The following is a 25033-nucleotide window of genomic DNA, read 5'->3' as shown; positions in this document are numbered from 1 at the left end:
ATAAATTTGTACGAGATTTAAATTTGTCTCGATCCAATTATGGCCCGTTTTTATTCGCGATCCTATAAGTTAAGATTTCGCGAATATCGGCTGGTTTGTACACGAGCGATAAAAATCGAATCGGACGCCGAACGATCAACAGATAGGTATAAATAACGAGGTCCCATTCTATTCCGGGGATTTAATGGCAATCGCGGGCGCTTTAATCCCCGTGAACGGTGAATTAACGAGCGCGCGAACGCGAGAGCTCGTAAAACTCGCGTCGAGCTGGCCTAAATATAAGCGCCTACGAAACCTCCCGGTGTAATCCGGACTTCCTGCGGCCTTTTTAACACCGACTTGTTCCCTCTTCGTTATTAATGTTTCATCATTTCAGTAATATTATTTATTAAGATAATATACCTTTTTCTCATCTTTCTAGAATAATAACGATCTTTAAATACATGTCTAAATAGAAAATTATATAAACATTGATAAACAACGTATTAAGTTAAATTTAAAAAATATTTATTGAATATTTCTTTTTCAAAATTATATTCAATGATACGCGGAAAAAAATTAATTACCACACACACACACACACACACACATAACTAAATTTTTGCTGTCTCTACTACAATTTAAACTTTAGTTATTATGTCTAAATTTTAGCTATGGTAACTAATATTTTTTAACTATAATTTAACGGAGAATTCTATAGCTGTGTGTATGAACAGCTAAAATTTAGCTATAATAGCTAATTTTTTCCGTGTAGATTTCTTTGACAAAAAATTTTTTTTTCCAATTCTGAAAGCTATTGTGCTACGAAAATAGACTCATTTGCTCTGCTTCGCTGCTCATAGGTCGCAGCTAATCGCTAATCGCCTGCGAACGTGTACAAGCGATCGTAAACACAATATTCCATTGTGCTACTGTTAGGGTCGACGATGATTTTCCCGCCGATTCTGACGATGCGGGCTGAGCTATTAGCCGCGTTTCCCCGTTTCGTCAATATTATTTATAATCGTCGTCGAGACGCGCGAGAGCTGGAGCAGAAACGTTTATTCGTGGGCGTGAGTCACGAAATTCGAGAACGAAAGGCAGCAGATCGCGACGCAGCAAAAGAACCGTGACGCTTTTTAAGGGTTGCAACCGTACTAAAGTGTCCCTCAAGCTTATACTTACCCGTGATGGATGGAAGATTATCGCTCGTTATTAAAGCCTGAGATGAAACACGAGACTCTTATTCTGCTCGATGATACTCCCAAACGACAGGGTTATCTTTCTATCTCGTAATGTATGACGATTTATTTCGTAATATAAAATAAGAAAAAAATTCTATATTTTTGATAATAAATATTTTTATAAATTAATACGTTCCATATAAAGCGCAAATTATTATTTGTCTTTTTTTATAAAAAAATAAACGCAACTCCAAAATAATTTTTTGGTTTCATGATTATTTACATAGAAATTAAAAACAAGTAACGTGCTAATTTAAAATGTCCAATACGATGTTTTTTTTATTTCAGCTGGATAAATTAATCATTTGAAAATTGATTGGTAAATCAACATTTGCCTAATAAGAAGAAAAAATTATACATGAAATACGATAAAATATAAAAAATATTAAAATATTAAAAATTACATATAAAAAAAAATCATTTTTTCTGTTAATTCTGTTATATTAGAATTGTATCGTTTTTACGTGGCAGTCATTTATTTATAAAAATTTTTTAATATGCAAAGATTAAAATATAGAAAGTAATTCAAAAATGCATAAAAAGTTAAGGTAGAAAATAACTTAAATTAGTGTTCGATTGTCTACGTAACAATTTTTATAAAGAGTCAATTTTTCTGCATCCCTTCACATAATTTTAATATAATTTAATAATTCCAAAAAAATTGAAAGACATGATTATGACGCTATATGAATTAATGTAATATATGTACGCAAGAGAGGATGTGGGATATAATGCAATACATATATATACTTTTCTTTCTAAGGTATCGCATATGTGTCATCGAATTATCCTACGCTTTTTTAAGATTGGTGAGCAAGATTCATTTGGTGACACATTGTAATCAATAATCAGGAGATTTTCGTTTTAATTTTTCTTACTATTTATATACTTTTAAATATATTATATCTTATTATAAAATGTCCTATATCGTCACACATTTCAGATATAACAACAGAAATTCAAAACCTGCTATTTATTGTGTTATTTCAAGCCAGTATTCGGAGCAAAATACGGACAGTTATTATTTTATTATTCCATCTCATTTTCAGAAATTATTATAATAAAATATTAAAAACTTACCATCCACGGGCGAATTGATCACGATACGTCGACACAGAGAACCCAAACATAGATCTCTCCTCCATGCGATACACCGCGTAATGTTTCGTCTCCACGTTGAAGCCGTTGACGATGCATCGGGGTGACGATCCAAGGCCCACGAGCCCGATAAGGAGGCTGCAGAAAAATCTCAGCCACATCTTGTCCGCTGAACTGTCACCGGATGCACTACGAACACTCTGTCACCGCGTATCGAGTCACTTTCATATATATATATACATATACAATTAAAAACGTAAGCCGAAAAATGCACCCGCGACACTATATACTATACTACCGTATCGGACTTGACGATCGCGAATATCTATATTAACGCGTTGACGCGCGCGCGACAGCCGGTAGCAGCTGCATCAGCCGACGACATGTGTCTTCCACGAGGTCTTCGAAACGACGGGAGGGAAACGAAGGCAGCCGGAGAAGTCTGCTTGACGGACGGCCGCGGACAGACTGAGTGAAGCGCGCGGCTCTTTCGGGTAGTCTCCTCACTCACTTATTGCAGCTCAGGACGGCCGCAGAGAGACTCCCACCCACGGCGCGATGCCGGCCGGAGCATTTTAGCTCCGTTCCTCGAGCCGGCTCTGCGATTAGATGTCTCGCTGCGCTGCTGTCAATCAGGATTCCCGCGATCTGTTACAATTTTATTACATGTATTACGATAATAGTTGTATATATGCTTTCCATATTTATATCAAAACTCAGATAAATCTCACTTTTGTCTTTCTTTAACATAGATGTTGTGGAAATACAAAAGTGAGATTTATCTGAGTTTTAATATGGAAATGGAAAGCAACTTATGCTTATCAAACGAAAGAAAATTAAAAGAAGACGCTTGAAGAGAGAGAAAAATAGTGGCTAACTAATGAACTGCTCCAACTGCTATGGTTGATATATATATATATACATATATTTAAGCAATCAATTATTAATATACGCATATATATATTGCATAAACGACCTTATGTATTCGATAAAACTTAGTATTTTCTCACGTAGAATTGAATTGAAAATTTTTTTTCTATCTAACATGAGACTCTCTCTCTCTTTCTAACGAAAAGCCCTTATAGAAATGTATCACTACTAACGCCAATTTATCACTTATTTCGAGTACTTATATAATCATTATTTCGAGTACTTAAATTACTGTATATCAGTATATACTGTATATAAGTGATTAATTGGCGTTATTAGTGACAAGTTTTCTACAAGGGAGCTCTAGGCTAATAATTTCGAATGAAGTTTAGAAACATAATATATTTTTAAATTATAATCTCACACTGTTTCCAATCTTATATTTACTAATAGATATGCAATTAATACCTTTAATTCGTGCGGCAGGACGAGCTTTTACCATATATTTACTGAAAAAATTGTCTAATCGTACTTTAACGCATATAACGCGCGCGCGATTTCCACCATAGACATAATAAGTATGTCTATGATTTCCACCATCCATTTTCACCATCGACAAGATACTGTTATATAGATGGCTAACTGTAGGTATATTTTCGTCACGATCAAAATATGAAGAACTATTAGCGCCATCGACCAATCACAGCCATTTCTCCGAATAAATGGTTGTGATTGGTCAATCGCATTGATCGAGCTCGAGTTGATAAAACCCGCTTTATTTGAAAACGCTATGATACATGACAAAAATAACAGATAGGAATCATTATTTTTATTATCAATAGAAAGTTCTGCATACACAATAAAGCTATGGAAAAGAATAAAATAATAAAATTATGGCAATATTGTATACTATACATAAAATAAAATAATTAGAATTAAAATAATAAAAAATATACTAATTAGAGTACACAAAATAATATAAAATTTCTGTAAGAAAAAATTTGGCAATGAAAATAAATAATATTATTCGTAATTTTTATTTATATAATATAAAAAAAAATAATAATTTAGAAGAAAAAGATATCTCTTCGTACAGTGAGGAAATGGAAATGGAATGTGATGGAGTTAGAGTAGAATCATTTGTCATTGATCTGTTACACACTCGATCCCCAGAATATATAGACAGCGTGTGAAAATTATGTTGTAATCAAATATAAAACCCGTGCTTGTGTACTGTATGCACTAGAATGAATAGTGAAATTTGTGATCAATTTAGCAAGCAAACAAATATAACCTCAAATGAAATGTGCCTTCATACTTTACCTGTAAGTTTAATAGATTATATTTCAAATTATATTAATTAATAATATTTTTTTAAGTATATAGATATTTGCATGACAAATCATTTAATATATCATGCAATATTAGTCGAGCAAATTGTATAGCAATTAATATCAATCTTAGACTTATACTATTATTAAATTATAGGAAACACATGATACATCATTCTCAAAAGAAATAACGAATCCTACAACGTCAGAAGAAATAGAAAATAGTGAACTTGTAAATTTCACCGAGCCAAGAAATACAAATTCAAATGATGAATTGGCAGAATCTACCTGCATTCAATACAACTGGTCTAGAGCACCAAGACCATTATGCATAGCTACCAAAGAATATCAGCCTACAGATTTATATGAAAATTTTACAAAAGGTTGTCAATGGTCCCCAGATGGTACATGTTTACTTGTTCCATCAGAAGACTTTAGGATACGTATATATGAACTCCCCAGAGAGTTATATTCTGGTCAATTCTCATCTGACTTTATGCAGACTGATTTTAAGTCTGCTCTGACTGTTAAAGAAGGAGGTCTCATATATGACGTTTGCTGGTATCCCTTTATGAGTTCGTGGGAACCTATAACATGTTGCTTTCTTAGTACTAGTAAAGAGAGTCCTGTTCACTTGTGGGATGCATTTACAGGAGAACTGCGTGCAACGTATCAACCTTACAATCAGTTAGTATCAATATTTAAATTTATCTAGTATCAATATTTACATTTATTTGAGATTCAAAAGTAAAAATATCTTTTTTTCAGAATGGATGAAATAGAAGCCTCTCTTAGTGTTCAATTTGTAAATTCAGGAAAAGAAATATGGTGTGGCTTCAAAAATGCTGTGAGAACTTTTGATACAGATCGTCCTGGACGTCAAACAAATACCATTCAATTTAAACACGATTTTCCAAATATGAATGGGTTAGTCTCATGTATTCGTGAAAATCCAATTATGCCAGGTCTAATTGCCCTTGGCACATATTCTAAATATATTGGTATGTATTTCTATTTGTAATGCTACTTATTATAGGGTAATCTTGAAGTATTTTGATTGTATTTACTTATACTTTGTATATCTTAGGATTGTACAAAGATGGACCACTTTGTACTTTCCAAACTGGAAGTGGTGTAACCCAAGTTGAATTTAGTTCTTGTGGAATGAAATTATTCTCTGCTGTTCGAAAAAATAATGAATTTTTATGTTGGGATCTTCGTAATCCTGGAACTGTTCTTTATTCTTTTCAAGGAAGACAGTCAGATACTAATCAAAGAATACAGTTTGCTGTCACACCTAACAGTAAACAAATAATCTCTGGTGAGTTAGTATACATAAAATAATAACAGAATAAGAATAGTGTATTTTATTAATATCATTTATTTTATAGGTGGTATTGATGGAAATATCACTGTGTGGGAATTACCAGAAATTACAGATTACGAAGATTTAAATCCAAAATATAAAATAAAGTTGTCTAAAGATTGTATAAATGGAACAAGTTTACATAGAAGTTTACCAATAATAGCAACTACTTCCGGACAAAGACAATGTAGTACTAAAAATCATAGAGACAATAGTGTAAGACTGTGGTGGGCTTCTTAAATAAAACAATATAGTTTTATTTACAGTATTTGTGTGTTAAAGAAACTAAATATTTTGTACGCTTTATAGAATTATACATATTTTTTATTACTCATAATATTAATTTGAAACAGTTTTTATACCTTGTATTCTTTTTTTGTATTTTTTTTACTTTTTTTTTAGTAATCATATAATCCTATTTTTTTATTAGATATTTAAATGTCTATATCTAAAATTCTATTACTTAATAAAATCATAGTTTTAGTTTATTTACAATATTCGTGTGTTTAAAAAACTAAATATTTTGTACGATTTATAAAATTATACATTATATTTTTTATTACTCATAGTATTAGCTTGAAACAGTTCTTGTATTCTTTTTTGTATTTTTTTTACTTTTATTTAGTAATTTTAATGATCTTATCCTACTTTTTTATTATATATTTAAATGTTTATATCTAAAATTCTACAAAGTCACAGATCTACAAATGCCATTTCAGAAAAAAATTATATCAGATATATAAAATTATAAAAATGTATTTTACAATAAATATTCTTAAATTATTTTTTACACTTACAATTAATTGTAAGTGTAAAAAATATTTAGTTTTTTAAACACACAAATAGTGTAAATAAACTAAAACTATGATTTTATTTAAGTAATAGAATTTTATACACGTGTGCCCTTGTAGAATTTTAGATATAGACATTTAAATATATAATAAAAAGTAGGATTATATAATTAAAATTATTAAATAAAAGTAAAAAAAATACAAGAACTGTTTCAAGCTAATACTATGAGTAATAAAAAATGTAAAAATTACTAAATAAAAGTTATAATTAATTGTAAGTGTAAGCAATACACTATAAATAAAAATTGTTATAATATATAATATTTGTATTAGCAATGTGTATGCACATAAATTAATGTACTATAAAATAGTCGAGTTTCTTAGCCTGTTTATAATTTAAGAATATTCATTGTAAATGTGTAAGTACTTGCTGATACTGAAATATTATATGCTATAAAAATTTTTAGTTATAGCGTATTGCTTACGTTTACAATTAATGCTTTTTCATTACTTATATTGATATATATTTATTAATATATATTTATTATATGCTGTGTTTAATAAACTAAGTTTTATGTAAATATTTAATTACACATAAGTGTTATTTACTCTATTAAATACAACATTATATACAAATGTTAATATAAGTAATAAAAAGACATTAATTGTAATATGTAAGTTATATATTAAAATTAAAAATTTTATATCATTAATTTTTCAAATTTGATCTCGTGACTATTAAGTAATGAAAAGGCATTAATTGTAATATGTAAGTAATGTACTATAATTAAAATTTTTTATATTAATATTATATCATTAATTTTTCAAACTTGATCTCGTGACTCTATTAGGAGCTAAAATCAATCAATTTTAATTAATAGAATATTTTGCTATATAATCATTACACACTTTGTATTATATATTGATAAAACTTACGATGTTTCGGTGTATCCCATGACATAAGATCTTTATCAAACGCATGTTTGCTTTGACTTTGTCTCGAAGGTGTCTTACTACGATTTCGTTTCGAATGAGGAGTCATAGGTAGCACTGGTTTATTTTCAGCACATGCTACACATGCTTCTGCTATAATAAAATATGATATTACGTAGTCGTATGTATATGATTTCTAATATATATATACATATATTGAAAAAAATATTACCACTAAATGCAACGCTTTTTCGAGAAGATCTTCTTTTCTTATCGATATTTTCCATTAATATCGGTTTTTCCATCTCTATTATACTGTCTTTATTTGTCAGATATTTATTTTCATCCTTTTGTGATGATTTTAATAAACTTGTTTTACGTGATTTTACAGGGGTCTTTTCCTTTTTACCAATGCTTCTTTTTGGAGTCATCTAAAAATTTCTTTTTTTATTAGTTTCTACTTATTATATTATAATACTATATAAATATATTTATGTATAATAGATGTATTATGTGCAAGATGCATCAAAAAATTGTTATTAAATATTTTATATTTGATTAAGATGTTATTCTATAATTATAACATTTAGGTATTCTAAATATTAAAAAAGATTTAACATGATTATTAACACTATAACTTACCATTTTGCTATTATTTTTAGGAGTATTATTTGTCGCAATAGTTCTATTTCTAAGTATTCTTGTTCCTGAATCATGATATTCCATGTCTGTCATATTTAAAATTGTTTCATTGCCAGTAATAAATGTCTCGCTGTGAGTTGGTAATGGTGTTGCAGGTATAATATTTATATTTAGTTTTGATTTTTTTTTAGATATTTTTACATCTGAAGATGATTCTTTATCAGACAGAGAGAATGTTGTGTCATTAAATGAATGTGCACTAGAATTAAAGGTATTTTGAATAGATAATTTAGAGTTATTTGATTTTTCAACTAAACTTTGCATTTGGACTGAAATTTCGTCCACATCATCAAAACTATCAAAATCTTCGGTTTCAAAGTCTAATTTTCTTTCAGCGTTAATGTCTAGTGGGCTTAATTCATCCAAATTGCAATTGTCGATCTTCTTTAAAGCAGCAGATAAAAATAATTTAGTCTGCATTTCTTCATCAAGAGGAACTTCATTCAGAGCTATTTGATCATCAAAATTAACTTTATGTGTAGATTTTACACGAATCTCTTTATCTGCTAACTCTTCCGATTTCTTTAATATACTTTTACCAGGTGTTTGATCAGAATTAATATATGATATTGTGTCATCTAATTGAACTTCTGGTGTTTTACACATTCGACTTATCTTCATAGTGACAAATGGACTCATACTGTTGGATTGCACTTTCTGTTCCAAGCTTGTTCTAGAGCTTTCACGTCGAGCAGAAGTTGACTTGCGTTTGTAAGTAAGATCATGAGAATTAGATTTTCTTGTACTACGCTGAGTATTAGTATTATTATCAATAATTACAGATCTTCTATTATTTTTGGAAGGTGTAGAACCTTTCACATTTATATTTGTATCTTGCAACTCTGTATCTTCCTCATTTAATATTTTTGCTTCGATTTTCTTTTTTCTGGCAGCTAAGATTAATGATCGTAGCGAACTTGGCTTTGAAGATACAATTTGTTTTTTAATAGGCACTTGTTTTTTAGCAGCACGTTTAGCAATGGTGCATTCTTCCTCTTGCCATCCTCTATTTCGTCGTTGCTCTAGTTTTTCAAAACGTGAGTCACAATCCCTGACTTCCATGTATGTCATATCCCAAAATCCTTGCAAATCTCTACATGTAACCAGTTTTTCTCCTCTTCCAACTTCACAGTCTTCTACTAAACCACGAAATCGTTCAAACTTTTTATTTATTAGCAAATTTGTCTGTCCTACTGCTTGATGTATTTCATACATAGCATCATCTGGAATATCCTTTTCTAATTTAATGTCCAACCATTTTCTACAAAGTTCCTTAAGTCTCTCCGTTTCTTTGTTCAATAGAAACTTGAAGTACTGTGCGGTGCGTTCCTCTTCTTCCACAGATATATTTAAATTTTTCATTACAGTGTCTTTGGTTGGAATTTCATCGGAGGATAAGCAACCAATGCCAAGTCGCTGCTGTCGTTCTTTTCTAGCATTCTTCTTGCCGCGGCTTAGTGTGAGATATGGAGAAAAGAGAATAAGATCTTCCATATTACAATTTTCTTTACCAGAAGATGTATCACTTGAGATACTCTTTTGTGAGGGTGTTTTCATATTAGTATTATCTAAAAATTCATTTATTGAGGAGTCTTGTATTGTCTGTTCTTTCAATGATGATTTAGCTGTTTTGTTTAATTCAAATTTAACATTATGTGGCTCACAAATTGACTTATTTAATCTCTCCGACGATTTTCGTTTATTTGACAATAACTTTGGACTTGTAGTTTTAAATTTTGTTGTAGTGTTATTGGTATCAGGGATTTTTGCATACGACTTTTGTGATACATCTTTCTGTTCTTTTATATCAATTGGTTTATATTCTGTCAATTTGTCTTGTATGAAAAAATCTCCCTTCTCCTGTGGAGTTTGTTCTATTAGTATCGTACCAAATAGAGGCATTTTATGCAATCCAGATGGTGGTCTAAATTCATAATTAGGAGGAGCAAATGATTTCTTTTTATTAGATGTCGGCTTCTTGATGTTCATTGGACTTTTTATTGAAGTTGAAGGTATATTCTTTGTAGTAGCTGATCGCTTAGCTGCTTTAGCTAATAATCGTTTTTCTGTAGCTTTTGTAATCCGTTTTTGTGCAACATTTGACTGTGTTGCTTGCTTAGATGTTGTTGCAGTTGCAGTTGATGTATTACTTCGAATCACAGGAGAACACAGAGAATGATGAACAATACCAACTTTAAATGCAGGTTTTTTTGTGGCATTTTCCAGCTTCTTTTTCTTACTGCGTTCTTCCCTCCACTTTATCAATTTTTTCATACGTACATCCGTGATATTTTTAGCTAAAAATAATAGATACATTTTTACTCTTGATTGGTCAATTTAACATTATATAAATTACCATAAATATAGATAAGTTAAGAAAAGAAAAGATATTTATTACTTTCACATATATACAGGATGTTTTCATACATAAAATAATCAACATTTATCAGTATGTTTTATGAATATAAACAAGAAAAATTATATAAACATTAAGTCAAAAATTTAATTAAAAAGATATAATAAAAATATAAATATAAAGACAAAAGCACAAATTCACTGTTGATAAATAAAATAAATATATAAGAATAAAGTGACAATATTTATCCAATCTGTTTATTGTAGCTATATTTCTTATTTCAGCTTACTCAATTTATTTACGAGTGCAAAATTATACAAGGTAAAAGTGAAAATACATAACAGAAATTAATTTATGAAAAGAATTCATCATGAAGATCAGTTTGATACTAAATTAAAGCAAGATGAATATCACACAGTTATATATATTAAATTCAATCTCTCTTATCATGCTTATATCAAAAATGGAAAACAGCATTTCGAAATATTAAGAAAATTAAACATATTTTCTTCTTTTTAATATGTGATATGTGATAATGTAATAAATAAAATTATTTTTGAATCAATGTTTACATTTTTTCATTTCTGTTTATATTTTGTCTTACTGATTACATTTTTTCTATTTAAAAGAAATGTATTGGTAAAGGTTAATTGTTTGATTTCTAGATATCCTTTATAAAGAAATCGACTTCTTTTCGAAATATTAAAAAAATTAAACATATTTTCTTCTTTTTAATATGTGATATGTGATAATGTAATAAATAAAATTATTTTTGAATCAATGTTTACATTTTTTCATTTCTGATTATATTTTGTCTTACTGATTACATTTTTTCTATTTAAAAGAAATGTATTGGCAAAGGTTAATTGTTTGATTTCTAGATATCCTTTATAAAGAAATCGACTTCTATTGCATACACATATATACATAATATTTAATCATTTATATATTTTTATATAATTAACATTATATTTTCTCACTATTAAATCAAATTCTATTAGCAAACTTAAAATATATAAAAGCTATCAAAATTTACTTAGAATTATCAAATATACGGCATGTAATTGTGTTCATTTTATTTAATATTTAATATGTAATATTTAAGCATCAATTGTGTACCAATGATTTTTGAGCAGCAGACCCAAATAAAAAATAAAAATGTAGCACTGATAAAAATATCATATAAGAGTAAAAGAATGAACGATATCTAAAGCTGCTTCAAGATAAAAAAAAAACCAGTTGCTTTACAACATTTAGAAGCTCTTTCAACTTACTGGATTGCGGACTGGCGGGTTCGGATACATCTTCTAATTGCCGATTATTCTGGAAGGCTCGCGTTCTGACTTCCTTACGATTTTCTACATGTTTATAAGCACGTAGAATTCTACTTTGCTCCACGTGTCCAAAACCTGCACGGGGATTCTTATATTGCTGCTTAAAATCCGACATTCTGCGATACGATTTTACGGATCCTCAGAAATGAACGTGCTCTCAAACAACGGCAATACAACTGAAAATCGCTTCAAACTGATGATTGCGCCGTTCAACGTAGAGGTAGCGACGTGCCTTGCTTCCCATTGGTCGATTCGAAATGGTGAGATCAGTCTTGCCAACCGCTGGATCGCGAAAAATCGGAAATAAAGAAATCTAAAGGCCGTCTTACACGACTAACGAATTGACTAATCAGCTGGCCGGCTGCTTCGCTCTGATTGGTCGATCCGCAAACGTCAAACTTCGTCTCAATTGTTTTTCTTTTTGCGAATTTTATATGTATTTTAAAAAAATATGTATATATATTATAAAAAAATATGTATATATATTATAAAATATATATATCATAAAATATAATATATATATATATATATATATTCGGCAAAAAAACTCCAAAAAAATCAGACAGTTGACAGCTTCTTTTTATTACAATAATATATAATCATGTCTAATTTTTTGTTTCACGTATAGAACGGCGGATTACGCAGTGGGACATATTATTGCGGGCTTATCTTCTGTTTTTCCCGCTAAAATGAGAACGCTAACCGAAGGCGGAGACATATGTATGTAATAAAATCCTACAAACACGAGCGCCTTTGTAAACTTCGGCTGGCGCGCGAAGCTGAACTGAGCGTGCGGCAAAACAAATGCGAGGGTTTATTTTTGTTTATCGCCGATCTGAGCGACAGAGAATTGCGAAAAGAAGATAATATCCGAGGGAGGAAGAGAACGACGCGCTCGAGAAGGGTCTGCGAGAGAAGCGGAACGTCATCCGGACGGATCGCGCAAACGTGCCATTTGCGCAATTCGCGACGCGGAAGAGGGTTCGCAGAGGTTTCTCTCTCTCTCTTCTTTCTCTCTCTCTCTCTCTCTCTCTCTCTCTCTTCTCTTTCTACCTCTCTCCTTCTCGCGGAACAGAACGGTGGTAAAGCTTCGTCGATCGTGTTGTCGGACATATTCATCCCGGGCGCAAAAGTTTTTCCCGCATTCCGGGACGAGGAAGAATTTCGCCACACGTTTAAAACGATTCAGGAAGAAGAAGAGGAAGTGGAGGAACGAGCTGCGCCGGTTCTCCGGGCTCGAGATGAACAGTGATCGGTAATCGTCGCGAGGTAAAGATAGGAAGGCAGAAGACGCGACCAGAGATGGCCACAATCACGAGCACGACCTTCGCGAGGATTATGAAGACGTTGAAGGAGAACAACAATGCTAAGGAAAAGCGCGAAGTTTTAACCTACATCTCCAGGTAAACTGTCACGAGTACCTCGTCTTCGTGAAATCCTTTGCTCGGCATGACAAGACGAAGAGAGGCGAGATATTGTGACCATTTAATTGATGTCAATTTATTTATTTCACAAAGCGGATCAAGGTGTTCGAGAATTCGAAAACCTCTTTTCTCTCTTTGTGGGGTAAATTAATGTGTCGTTAAGAGAATCACTAGATATTAAGCTCCCCTCTTAAATTTTATGATGTACATTCTGTATTTATAATAATATTCCACATTTAAAAACAAAAAACATTTATAAAAAAGATGTGTTGCACATATAGTGAAATTATATATTAAATTTTATTATATATTAAATTTTAAATAGTATACATTATATATTAGATTAAAAATTTATAATTTATAATTGCACGACAAATATGTATGATTTCAAATATTATATTTACATTTATTCAAAAAAGATTGAGCAAGTTTAGCAAAATTAAGTAAATGGAGCAACGATATTGTATTTAAGAGATCTATATTTATAATATATATTGTTCAATGTATATACAGCTATAGTATTCGATAAAGAAATTGCATTTGCATCTATGATAAAAATTTGTTCTGACACTTTGTAGAAAAATGATCGTTAACATATTATTATATTGCAGTCAAGCTAGAAAATTAGAATCAAGTAGTGCTATTAAAGAAGAACGCTACAAGGATTTGTGCAGGGTGGTCATAGAAACATTTACAAAACATGAAGGAAGTTTGCAAAACGAGGCATTGAGTGCACTTAATGCAATTGTAAAAGAATTTAAAGCACATCCTTTGCATATTTTTGAATCAATGTTACAAGCAGATACAAGGACAAGGTTTGTCTTGTTAAATTTATGTTATAATAAATATTCGTATTTATGGAGATTTTAACAAGATGCCATATTCTTTGATTGTAGATTAAAAATACTCAAGTTACTGGATGTGGTAGAGGATGACAATGCTATTTCTGCAGCTGCCAATGATGCACAAGCTTTAAGTTTTTTTAAAGATTGTATGCAGAATGTAGAACTTGATTTAATGGAATGGTTAACACCAACAGCATGCATAGATAATTTGCAAATGTTGACGAAGGTTGAGCACCAATCCTTATCGGATGAACAAAAATTAGATGAAGATACAAACATTTATGCGCTTATTCTTTTGAGAAGATTGTACAGATTGGCTGCCATAACGTTTGATCAAAATGTTCAGAGGGTATAAATATACAATTTTTTAAATTATGATTAGAAAAAATGTTATATACTTATATATATATTTTTTTGTTTTGTTTTAGTTTGATACATTATTAATGGAGAAGATTATAATACTGGCCTACATGGGACACAAGCGTCAGCGTGGTCCTGCTTTGAAAGTCTTGCAACAAGCTGTTGCAACTAACTCGTCATTACGTATTCGTAAAGATTATCCTGACTTATGGACACAGTATAAGACCAATTTACAATCCACGTATTGTAAACGTATGTTGCTGTTAGTAACAGCATGTGATCCAGATTGGACTATTCAATGGAATACTACTATTCAGTTCCTTGGTACTGATCTTCATCGTGGTGCTAGTCTCATAAATAATTTACTGAGTGTTGAGGAAAAGGCCTTCAAGTCTACTGATCCTATTATACGCAGGTAAGATTACTACAATTTTCTAATTATATTCTTACTATATATAAAAAAAAAACTAATAGATTTGTTATTATATTGCAGACAAGCATTCCTTTCATGGAAGTTGTTGATTGACAATTTTGCTTTAGATCATCAAGAACTCGCCACTGCTAGAAGAATAAAGTTACTTTGTATTCCGTTAAACACTAAGAACAGTAAAACCGAATTAATTGCACTAACAAAATTAGAAGTTTGGTGGCACTTAATTGTTAAACTATATAAAGATATTGCAAAATTTGCTACTCCTGTTATCACGCAATTTCTAAACTATTGTTTTGGACCACTTGGAGATACACCACTGCTTTCTTCAAAATTTGACGTTGTTGCCTCTCCAGGCAAAAGATTTTTTAGAACAAAAGTGGTTGCTGTAGATGCCTTGTGTCAATTAGTTGTTACAAAGGAAGATCTATCTCCAGTTTGTGCTCCAATGTTAGAAGAAAGACTTCCTCATGCTATATCTGATGAGATGTTTCAAGAATGTTCTAAGAGCATTATACACAGTGTAGGAGAAGCCCTACTTATTCTTGGTCAACTTACAGATCAAGAAATGAAAAATCGTTTTCAGCTCGGTAAAACATTATGGACAAATTTGATGAATTACATAAAAAATATAAAACTTGAAATAAAGGTTATTAACAAATATTTAATTTTTCTATTTTTTATGACATGAAATATTTGTGTATTTTAGCAAATGTGTTATATGCCTTTACAGGACCATCTGTATAAAGATGTGATACTAGTCATAACTGAATTGGGAAACCATATAGATAAAATTATGGTAAAAGATATGATTTTCAATGTAATTTTGTCAGATGTTAAGCACATCATTGAAAAAACTGAATTTCACGATAATACTTTACCAGAATTGGTATTAAAATTTTTATCACCACCAATACTTGATGAAGTGCCAAAGTATATCTTGTATGTATAAATTAAACTTATTAAAATCAATATTCATACTTTATAGTATTTTATTTATATATATTATATAATCTATTATTTCTATATTACAGGGATTATAATAGCGATGCAATCAAGTGCCTTCTGGAGCGATGTTTAAGCCCAGAATTTACATATTCCTCAGGTGTGTTTGGATTTCTGGAAACAATAATAGAAAATCTAAAATCAGCGATTGACGCACATGAAAATACGTAAGTTAAAATATATAATTTATTTGTAATTTATATTTGCATGTATGTAAATAAATAATGTATTACAGGACAGCTTACATCGAATTATGGTCTGTAGTAGCACAGATATTAACAAAATATTTAAAAAAATGTGAAGCTAATGGAAATGAACATAACTATAAAACTATCAAATTAGTTTTATCACTTCCATTTCAGTATACATGTTTGGAAAATCCTGAGCAGGTTTATAATAGATATAATTTTATATTAACATTTTTATTACTACATATTTGCAATAGCTTTATTTTATACATTAATAATTTTGCTACAGATACAAAATGAGGCAAAGGTATGGAAAGCTTTATACAAACAATTTGAATTGCAATCAGATTCGAGTGAAGTAAAGCCAAATGAAATCTTACTGAATACTGCAAATATGATGCGGGAGTGTTTAAATGCAAATAAAAATTGTTGTTCTTTTGTTGTAAATTGTTTAGATGTTTTATTGAGCACTCTCGATTATGAAACCTTAATAAGTATGTGTAATCAATTATTATATTTTACATGAAATAATGCTTATAGATTATTGTAGTATTTACTGTATATAATTCATGTTTTAGCTCGAAATGAAATTCCATCCATTATACAACTCATACAAGATGTTATAATAACTTCGCTTAATGATGCACAAAATCTTAATTGTGAAATTGCTTTGAAAACGTTATCAGCTATGCTTATCACTGTATATGGACATAGTCCACGAAAAGTAATATCGTATCTGCATAGTTGTAAATCAGTGATCAAACTTATACTTGCATCACAAATAAAGGCACTTTTTAAAGAAGTATGATATCACCATTGTTTTTTATAAAGCGCTTAGTTTGATTTTGCATTGTTATCTAACTATTCTCTTTATATTAATAAACTTTTGTTTATAGGTTGCAAGCATGTGGGAGTATATAATTAGTATTTTTAAAGGACTTAGCAAACAATTGAATCATGAACTTTTATCGTCGTTTAAAGAAATAATTATAATTGCATTGAATCATCCGAACCCAGACTTAAGATCTTTTACACAATCTATTTTTGAAGTTAAAGATTGCTTGGACAGTACTGCTAAGTGCATTTTAGATGAAATAGAAGAAACAATAAAGAAACCCCATACAAAATCTGAAACAAAGAAAAAAGCAGAAGCAGGACAAACAAAAGAGATACGTATAGCTGGGAGTTTCTTGAATAGAAAATCTACTAATACAAAATCAGTATCCAGTAAGCCACCAGAAAAGAATGATAAAAATACGCTTATACTACCTGAACCTGATTCGCAAGTAAATAATATATTTCTTATTTCATTTTATATACATTTTTATATGTTTGTCTATATTCTAATTTATTTGTAGGATTATGTGTTTATAAAAACAGATTTGAAATTTGATGTTAATTGTTTGACTGAACACCAAAAAGAAAGTTTAAAGAGGAAAAGGGAAGATATACCAGCATTGTATAATGATCTTTCTCAATCGTCCTCGCAAAACTCTCAAAACTTGCAACAATGGTTTGATATTAAAATCAAACATATTAATGAAACAGATAAAATCAATGATAAAAAGAGCGATTCTGTAACTCAAAAACTTATCGATAATGACGCCAACAAGGAAAATAAGATTATGCAATCAAAGTCTTCTAACATGATGGATAAAGTTGATACCCATAGCAGCGAATTGGATGGAAATATTGAGGAAAATATCGCTGAGGCTAAGCAAAATGAAGGTTCGATGAAAGAAGTTGAGAAAGGGAGTTTAAATGAAAAACAAGAAGAAAATATGGATATATCGAAACAAGCAAATTCAGCTTCACATACAGAATCTTTCAATGAAGAAAATATTGCATCGGAAATGAAGGAAGAAACGGATGCTACAACTACAATAGCATCCATTTCAAAAAAATTGAATTTCGAATCACGAGAGGAATTTCCTGAAGATAAAATACAAGAACGACAATCATCTCCGTCGATGTTAGATAATATGAAACGACGACGTCGTAATAGCATAACGAAGTTAAATTCATCATTAAAAAGTGATGAAGCTGTTGAAGGTCAGAAAGATTCAAATGTGGCAAATACATCAAGATCATTGAGAATGAAGACTATTCAGGAAAAACCTGGTACAAATGATAAACAGAAGTCAGACGATGATACTGATATTAAAGAAAATTCTAATGAAGCTAGAAAAAGTTTTAAGCGTAAATTATCGGATACTGAATTAGACACGGACGAAATGCAACGTCGAAAGCGACAAGATTTTAATGACGACAGTGGTGAAAACTCACGTAGTGGTAACTCTTCGGATATAGATAAAAACAATATTAGTCAGAAACGTGTAAAAAATGAAATGACTCGTTTAAAAATCGACATGGTATTTGATTGCCATTCGGCTAATCGTCGTCGAGCCAAACATTTGGATGAAGGAGAAAAAGAAACGTCGACACAAGAAATTGATGCAGGAAAGAAACATGGATTAAGGAAGTACGGGACACCTGACAATAAGAGTTTCAAACTGAAGTCTTCAGATCCGAAATTTGTAGAAGGATCAAAAAGATATTCAAAAACGCACGAGAAGAGTACAAAAGATACAGATGATACAGATCAAGTAGTATTTAAAAGACGAGGTAGAAGAAGTACCAGACAGCTCCAGACAGAAGAGGTTAATACGAGTGATGTAAACGTTAATAAAGATGTGAAAAAATCCAGTAATACTATTGACAAGGTACCTGAATTGAAAAACTCGAACACAGATTTAACAGACATGAGTCCAACGTCCAGTCAAACAATACAAGATGTTACAATTAATAGAGCCGAAGATGAAAAGTCTGATGCAAATAATTCTAAAAGCTTGGATGTAGAATCTTCAGAACAACCAAGTGAACAAACTTCAGAGGAAGTTGAAGATTTTGTAGAAAGTTCACAAATTTCTAATGCCGATATAAAACTAGATAAAATGTGCAGCGAGAAACAATGTTTTATTAAAATTAATAAAATGGAGAATGCTACTGTTAAAACTTTTGACGCAATTATGGAAAAAAATTATGTACCTGAATCTATTCCCATGGATTCTGACGATAATACTGTACCTGATCCATGTGAACAATCGGATGAAGCTGATCCTAACGATAATATGGAAATAAACAATGAAAGAAATAAAGATAGTATAAATAAAGACTCGATTCAGGAAACTAATAGTTCTAATACAAAGACTATAGTTCCAGAAGGTCAGAAAACAGTTGATAATTCGTCAGCGCTCAAGTCTACAAATTTTTCTTCGCCGAAAAGCAGTATTAAAGTGTTGTCTAAACTTAAACCATTCACAGGACGTGCTGCTCATATGCTAGGTTTAGTTACAAAGCAAGCGCAACTCGAAGGTGACAATCCGGCTGTAGAAGATGAATCGTCTGTAAAAAAATTGAAAGCCAAGGATGCGGATAATGATACGAGTAAAAAGACTCTGATAACTAAAGAGATTGATAAAATAGGCGGACCTTCTGGCAGTCGACAAGAGAAAATTTTCAGTAATATGAAGTCGGCCGATTATTGTGCATCTTCATCACATTCATTTACTACTTTGAGAAACGATGGCGAGAAACTTTCATTTAATAAACTGGACAAGAATACATCGGACTATTTATCGATGGAATTTTCAGGTGACAAAGAAAATGAAGGAAATATATCATCTTTGTGTGAAAAAGATGATCTACCAATATTGGAATGGTCAAGCGCTAATCCACCTTCGTTAACCGCATCACCAAGTGCTAGTATTCTTAAACGTCAACGATCGAATGTACCAGAAGCAGATCTAGATTCAACTCCTAACAAGGTATTTTATACAATTTATATTATTATAAGTATGCAGTATCAGAATGTATACTCTCGAAAATACATCTCTAAATTAAGGATTATCTTTTATATAATATATCTTGTATTACATATTTGTATATCGATTGTTTCTTATATTTCTTTCTCTCTTATATCTCTATGTATTTATAAAATATATTTAATTAAAAATTTTTTATTTATAGCGAAAACGAGTGAGCTTTGCAGATCCACCAGTATCAAAGGAAATGGGTTATGAAGTAGCCAATATAGAATTTCAACAAAAAACTAACAAATATTTTATAACACGCAGTCCTATATCAAAAAAGGATTCTCCAGTTAAATTCAAACAGACCAAGATTAAACTTATACCATTTGATACAGAAAAACTAGTAACTGAAGAGTCTCAAAATGAAAATGATACTGAAGCCGTTTCGGAAACCGATAAGAAAAATGAGTCTCTAACAAGAATATCTGAAGCATATTCTGAAGGTATGGATATAAAGAGATCATCTAGCGATTTGCCAGAAAATGATAACGTTGAAGCAAATACTCATACGAGAATTAAGATCGCCGAGGAATTAGGAATAGCGCAGGAAATTGAAATAACAGCAGATTCATTTGCCGCAGAAAATCAGGCTTTACCTTCTGAAGATCCGAAAAATCTTGTCGACATTGCATCAGCGAACTGTGTTGGAACAGAAGATTCTGAAACGCAACAGGATATCTTTGACGGAATGGATGCAACGAATAACATCGCATCAGTCAAGATTAGTAACGATGATATTAATACGTCCGTACAAAATAATTCGGTAGACTCTATTAAACTGAACGTGGTCAATGATTCTGTGATAGCGGCTTTATCTACCAAAGATGACAATACGACAAGTATGGAAGACACTGTAGATCTTCAAAATATTACCGAGTTAAATTCCACTGTGAATACAGACGAAGTATTCTGTGGAAAACTGATACGTACTAGTACAGAAGCGACGGAGAACATAATGGAACAGGACACTTTACCGGTAACGGATTCCTTATTCGCGAGTTTACCGATGTCTCAAGAATCTACTCAAAACCAGGAGGTACAAAATAACGTGGAACTTGATCCCGAGTTTCTGGAATCTAAGCTGCCTATTTATCCAGCATTGTCATCGTGCATGATGCCTATCGACATTATCGTTGAACGATTAACTTATCCTCTTTGGAAGAGAAACTTGTGTACATATCTCTCGAATAGAAGCTTGCGCACAATTGGTGATCTTGCCCAATTATCGGAACGCGAAATTAACAGAATACCCGTGAAAGGTGTACCAAAGCCTACGTTCGTAAGGAGAGTGTTGAAAGATTTTGAAAACACGTTTATTCTTCAAGCAGAATCCTCTGATACGAAGTTGAATTATAAAAGGATACATTCGTCAGCGATGGACGAAACGTCAAACGCATCAATTAACGATCCTAATGTCGAGATGGAATCCACAACAGACGACGAGGATGAACCTTTAAGTAACGCGTTACTTCATCGATCTACCAGAAATGAATCCAATAACCTTCAGAGAGAGAGGTCACCTACGGAATACTTGGATAAAACAGAATCTATTACCAGCGACATGGATATTTCATCGGAACCTGCATGTTCTAAAAATTCCGATTTATCAGTATTTGATATTTCTACAAGAAACAAGCAGAAAGAGACAACCGTTATTGAAGGTTCATCTAAAATATCTAGAGATCATGTTGAATCCGAGCCAATTGGCTCATCGTTCTCTGAAACCATAATGTACGTAATTTTTTATTTTATAAAATATAAAAAAATCTATACTCATATAATTTACATATAATGGTTTTTATTATATTTTTTAGCTCTAGGAATGAAGCAGTATCATTATCTTCGAGTGTTAGCATGCACACAACGAAAAGCCGTGCTAAATCTTCAAATACATACGATGAACTTCTCATTACACATTCCTCTGTTGGTACTAGTACCGACGAAATTAGTTGTGCGACGTCAAATGTTCAAAAAGTCACAAGATCTGTTGAGTCTCAAATGGCGCTTGAGGAATTACTGGATGAGATTGACGTAAATCTTGTATTGGAAAGCGCAGTTAGAAGATGCAGTGCCGAGGCAATTCTTTTGCAATACAAGGTAAATTTTGTTTAACTTATACCAATTATATCGATTACACATCGTTGTTATCGGATAAATTAGCAGGAAATTATTTTTTAGGTAAAGATGGCACATTTGAAAGAGACAGAACTGGTGAAGGAAACTATTAGAATGCTTGGTTTGGAAAATAAACAGCAAGTTAGTGATGCATCGTTAAAAGCAGCCTGCCGGGCATGTGGCGTCAACAAGGTCCTCCTTAGGTTGCCCGATATCTTCAGTTACGATAAACAGTTTTTTGATAAGGTGCTTAAGGTATACAGTAAGAAACTTAGTATAGCTGAGTCTTTGAATGTTTTCGATTTTAACAAAGTGAAAAGCGCGATCTGTCAAAAATGCACGTCGTCCGAACTTGTTGAGATGCTTTCGGAGAAATTGAAACAGGAAGACAAAGATGGTATCAAGCAACCCATGACAGAACTATCTAGTTTGGATGCTATGTTACAAAGATTGCCGATGGACGTGATTATTAGCCATACTGTAGCGAACGAGGAGCTTATTCCGGCCCCTGTAGTTCTGGACATAGCTTTGCAAAACAATAGTTCGGAAAATATTGCACAAGCGTTAAAGCAATCTCCTACTTTGGCTCGACGCGTCCTAGACAAATTGTGGACGTCTCAGTTTACTATCCAGCATATCGAGGACGATGAAGTATCCAAAGACAGTTTGCTTAATATTTTTAAAAGCGTGTGTTCTAAACTAACCGCGCAAGAACTGCTAAACGCGTATCACGAAGCTATGACAAACAAACTCGTCACAAAGAAAGAAAATGAATAGATCGGACTTACGAGTTTTAGGTTCACTATCAAATAATATGACTGATTATAAAAATATGGTTACGTCTCATATTGAAATTATTATTTTTGCACTTTACTTTTTTATTTCTATACAGTTCATAATTTGACTCTAATTATAATAGTCATGAACATTTTCATTTGCGTCACATAATTAATGATTGCTTCTTCATTATTTTTGTTTTATAGTTGTTACCATTGATGTTTTAATCGTTTTATCTGTAAGTATTCAGCAAGTCTATTAAATGATATATTTCTCATGATTGTAAAACATTTCTGTGTTAAAAGTTACATTAATCCTCGCAATATCAGGTCATATTTTGTCGCATATATTATAGAGCAACGGAAATTTATATTGCTATGCTTTTCAAGCAAAATAATTTGTTTGTATAGAATTAATTCTGTAAAAGAGAAATGATCCAAATGTTTTTTTAAAGTAAAGAAAATTTTATTTTTTTAAACACATTAACAAAAGATGATAATCAATATTTTCTTATTTTTTATACTTGCTGTTCAATCCCTCTTTCCTTTCTCTTTTTCTTTTACTCCATTCTTTTTTTATTTAATTCTTTTTTTACTTAATTATTTAATTGATTTATTTTATTCAAATTATTGCTTAATATGTTTTCACATAGGTATATCCTTCTTTTTAACTTTAAATTATTTTTTTGGCTTTATTGTATTTATAATATTGTATTATATATATATATTTCAATATTGGTAAATTTTACATTTTTTGTTCACATAATTGATATCCGTTTTCTTTATCTCTTTCTAAAAATCAAAGTTAATTATTATATCTTTCAAGTATATTTTCTAAACAATAATCATTTTTTCTCTTTCAAAAATTTGAATTATATAAAAGTAGAAATTATATTAATAAATGATGAGCGCAAAATACATCTTTGTTGGTATTGCGAAGATTAAAAATTAATTATTCTTTTATTAATTATGCCATATTACAACTTGTATATATTTGCATATTGAAGAAAATTACTCGCTACTTTAATATTTTAAGAGATCTATTTAAAGTATACTAAAATTGATAAAAAATTTGATTGTAGAAATTTAAGTTTTTTGTATTTTTGAGTTTGATTGAATTTTTGTATAGTCATAGTTTAAAATTTTTTAACACGGCTTTTGCGTGATTTCACATTACTCAACTTTTAAAGTTTTTATTTCAGTCATTTCGTACAATTAATAATGACAGCAGTGTTACATTTGTTATTAGTTTGTGGGAGTTGACAAATTTAATTTTTAATATTTTTATTAAAAATTATTAAAATTCGAACCAAATTTCGTATGATATTGTATTGCAATTACATCGATTATATCATGTTGCGTTGTTCCTGAGCAAGTATAGCAATTGCCATTTTTAGAAATAAGTATCTTATTAATTAAACACAAAAAATTATCAATAATTATTTATTTTTTTGAACAACAACAAGTTCTTTCTATTTATGAAATATATATTGCACATAAATTTATACAGACCTTTGTAATATCGTGATTATTTAACAATTAAACATTTTCTTTGTCTTTGTGATATAGATATTTCAGAGAAAATATTATGAGACAAAGGAGTAAATCTTGGTTAATAAGAATTTTTTTCAGAATCATAGGTTTTTTGACGACTAAGATATTTCAACATTACTACATCAATTAATTAACGCAATTATGTTTACCTTTGCAAACAGTGACTTTATTCGTATATATATATATAATATATATCTTTTCAGCATGCTGTTTCAATTGCTGTTCTAATTAAACTTACTTTCTAATTTTTTCTTGTCGTAATTTAGTAACAAAATCTTTCACATTTATTTTTACATTACACGCAGCATACACTTAAATACTTCAATGACTAGGTGACGATCAGCTAATTAGTTTTTTTTTTAAATCTAAGTATGTATTATTGTAAATATACATGTATATCACTGACACATCGATGGACGATCAATATATATTCACTGATTAATATGCTTTCTATGTATCG

At 30.8% G+C, this 25033-nt stretch overlaps 4 protein-coding genes across 7 annotated transcripts in view; 2 read left to right on the top strand and 2 right to left on the bottom strand.

Annotated features, from left to right (window-relative positions):
- Nucleotides 1-3736, bottom strand: part of if (integrin subunit alpha inflated) — an 86439-nt gene extending 82703 nt beyond the window's left edge. Inside the window, exons 1-2 of one of the 2 annotated variants that reach the window (XM_029317315.2) lie at nt 3660-3736; nt 2304-2969 (exon numbers count right to left, since the gene is read on the bottom strand). In XM_029317315.2, the coding sequence (XP_029173148.2) occupies nt 2304-2482 (179 nt within the window). In that variant the 5' untranslated portion in view covers nt 2483-2969; nt 3660-3736. The remainder of the gene's footprint in view (nt 1-2303; nt 2970-3659) is intronic. The other variant, XM_029317316.2, reaches the window with a different exon arrangement.
- Nucleotides 3737-4267: 531 nt separating this feature from the next.
- Nucleotides 4268-6225, top strand: WDR79 (Telomerase Cajal body protein 1 homolog). Its single transcript, XM_029317319.2, has 5 exons — nt 4268-4516; nt 4680-5209; nt 5291-5523; nt 5610-5843; nt 5914-6225. Exons 1-5 carry the CDS (start codon nt 4439-4441, stop codon nt 6126-6128), a joined length of 1290 nt encoding a protein of 429 aa, XP_029173152.1. The 5' UTR covers nt 4268-4438; the 3' UTR covers nt 6129-6225.
- Nucleotides 6226-7233: 1008 nt separating this feature from the next.
- Nucleotides 7234-12197, bottom strand: LOC114942044 (uncharacterized). Of its 2 annotated transcripts, none has more exons than XM_029317318.2 (5): nt 11945-12197; nt 8255-10611; nt 7845-8043; nt 7616-7765; nt 7234-7533 (listed from the first exon to the last, which is right to left on the bottom strand). In XM_029317318.2, the coding sequence occupies exons 1-5, from the start codon at nt 12117-12119 to the stop codon at nt 7496-7498; spliced, it is 2919 nt and encodes a 972-aa protein (XP_029173151.2). In that variant the 5' UTR covers nt 12120-12197; the 3' UTR covers nt 7234-7495. The 2 variants fall into 2 exon arrangements, with proteins under 2 accessions (XP_029173151.2, XP_085343123.1); XM_085486997.1 differs by having other exon boundaries at nt 7616-7762.
- Nucleotides 12198-12778: 581 nt separating this feature from the next.
- On the top strand, nt 12779-23511 carry LOC114942015 (uncharacterized). Of its 2 annotated transcripts, none has more exons than XM_085486973.1 (15): nt 12779-13407; nt 14040-14243; nt 14325-14622; nt 14702-15048; nt 15127-15712; nt 15797-16005; nt 16098-16235; nt 16304-16457; nt 16546-16750; nt 16835-17058; nt 17153-17542; nt 17615-20083; nt 20286-21859; nt 21943-22225; nt 22313-23511. In XM_085486973.1, the coding sequence occupies exons 1-15, from the start codon at nt 13307-13309 to the stop codon at nt 23018-23020; spliced, it is 7890 nt and encodes a 2629-aa protein (XP_085343099.1). In that variant the 5' UTR covers nt 12779-13306; the 3' UTR covers nt 23021-23511. The 2 variants fall into 2 exon arrangements, with proteins under 2 accessions (XP_085343099.1, XP_029173097.2); XM_029317264.2 differs by having other exon boundaries at nt 22307-23511.
- The last annotated feature ends 1522 nt before the right edge of the window (nt 23512-25033 follow it).

Source organism: Nylanderia fulva, unplaced genomic scaffold, assembly GCF_048542155.1.
Source record: "Nylanderia fulva isolate GAGA-0341 unplaced genomic scaffold, ASM4854215v1 Scaffold5, whole genome shotgun sequence".
Lineage (NCBI taxonomy): Eukaryota > Metazoa > Arthropoda > Insecta > Hymenoptera > Formicidae > Nylanderia > Nylanderia fulva.
This window is presented reverse-complemented; position numbering and strand designations above follow the sequence as displayed.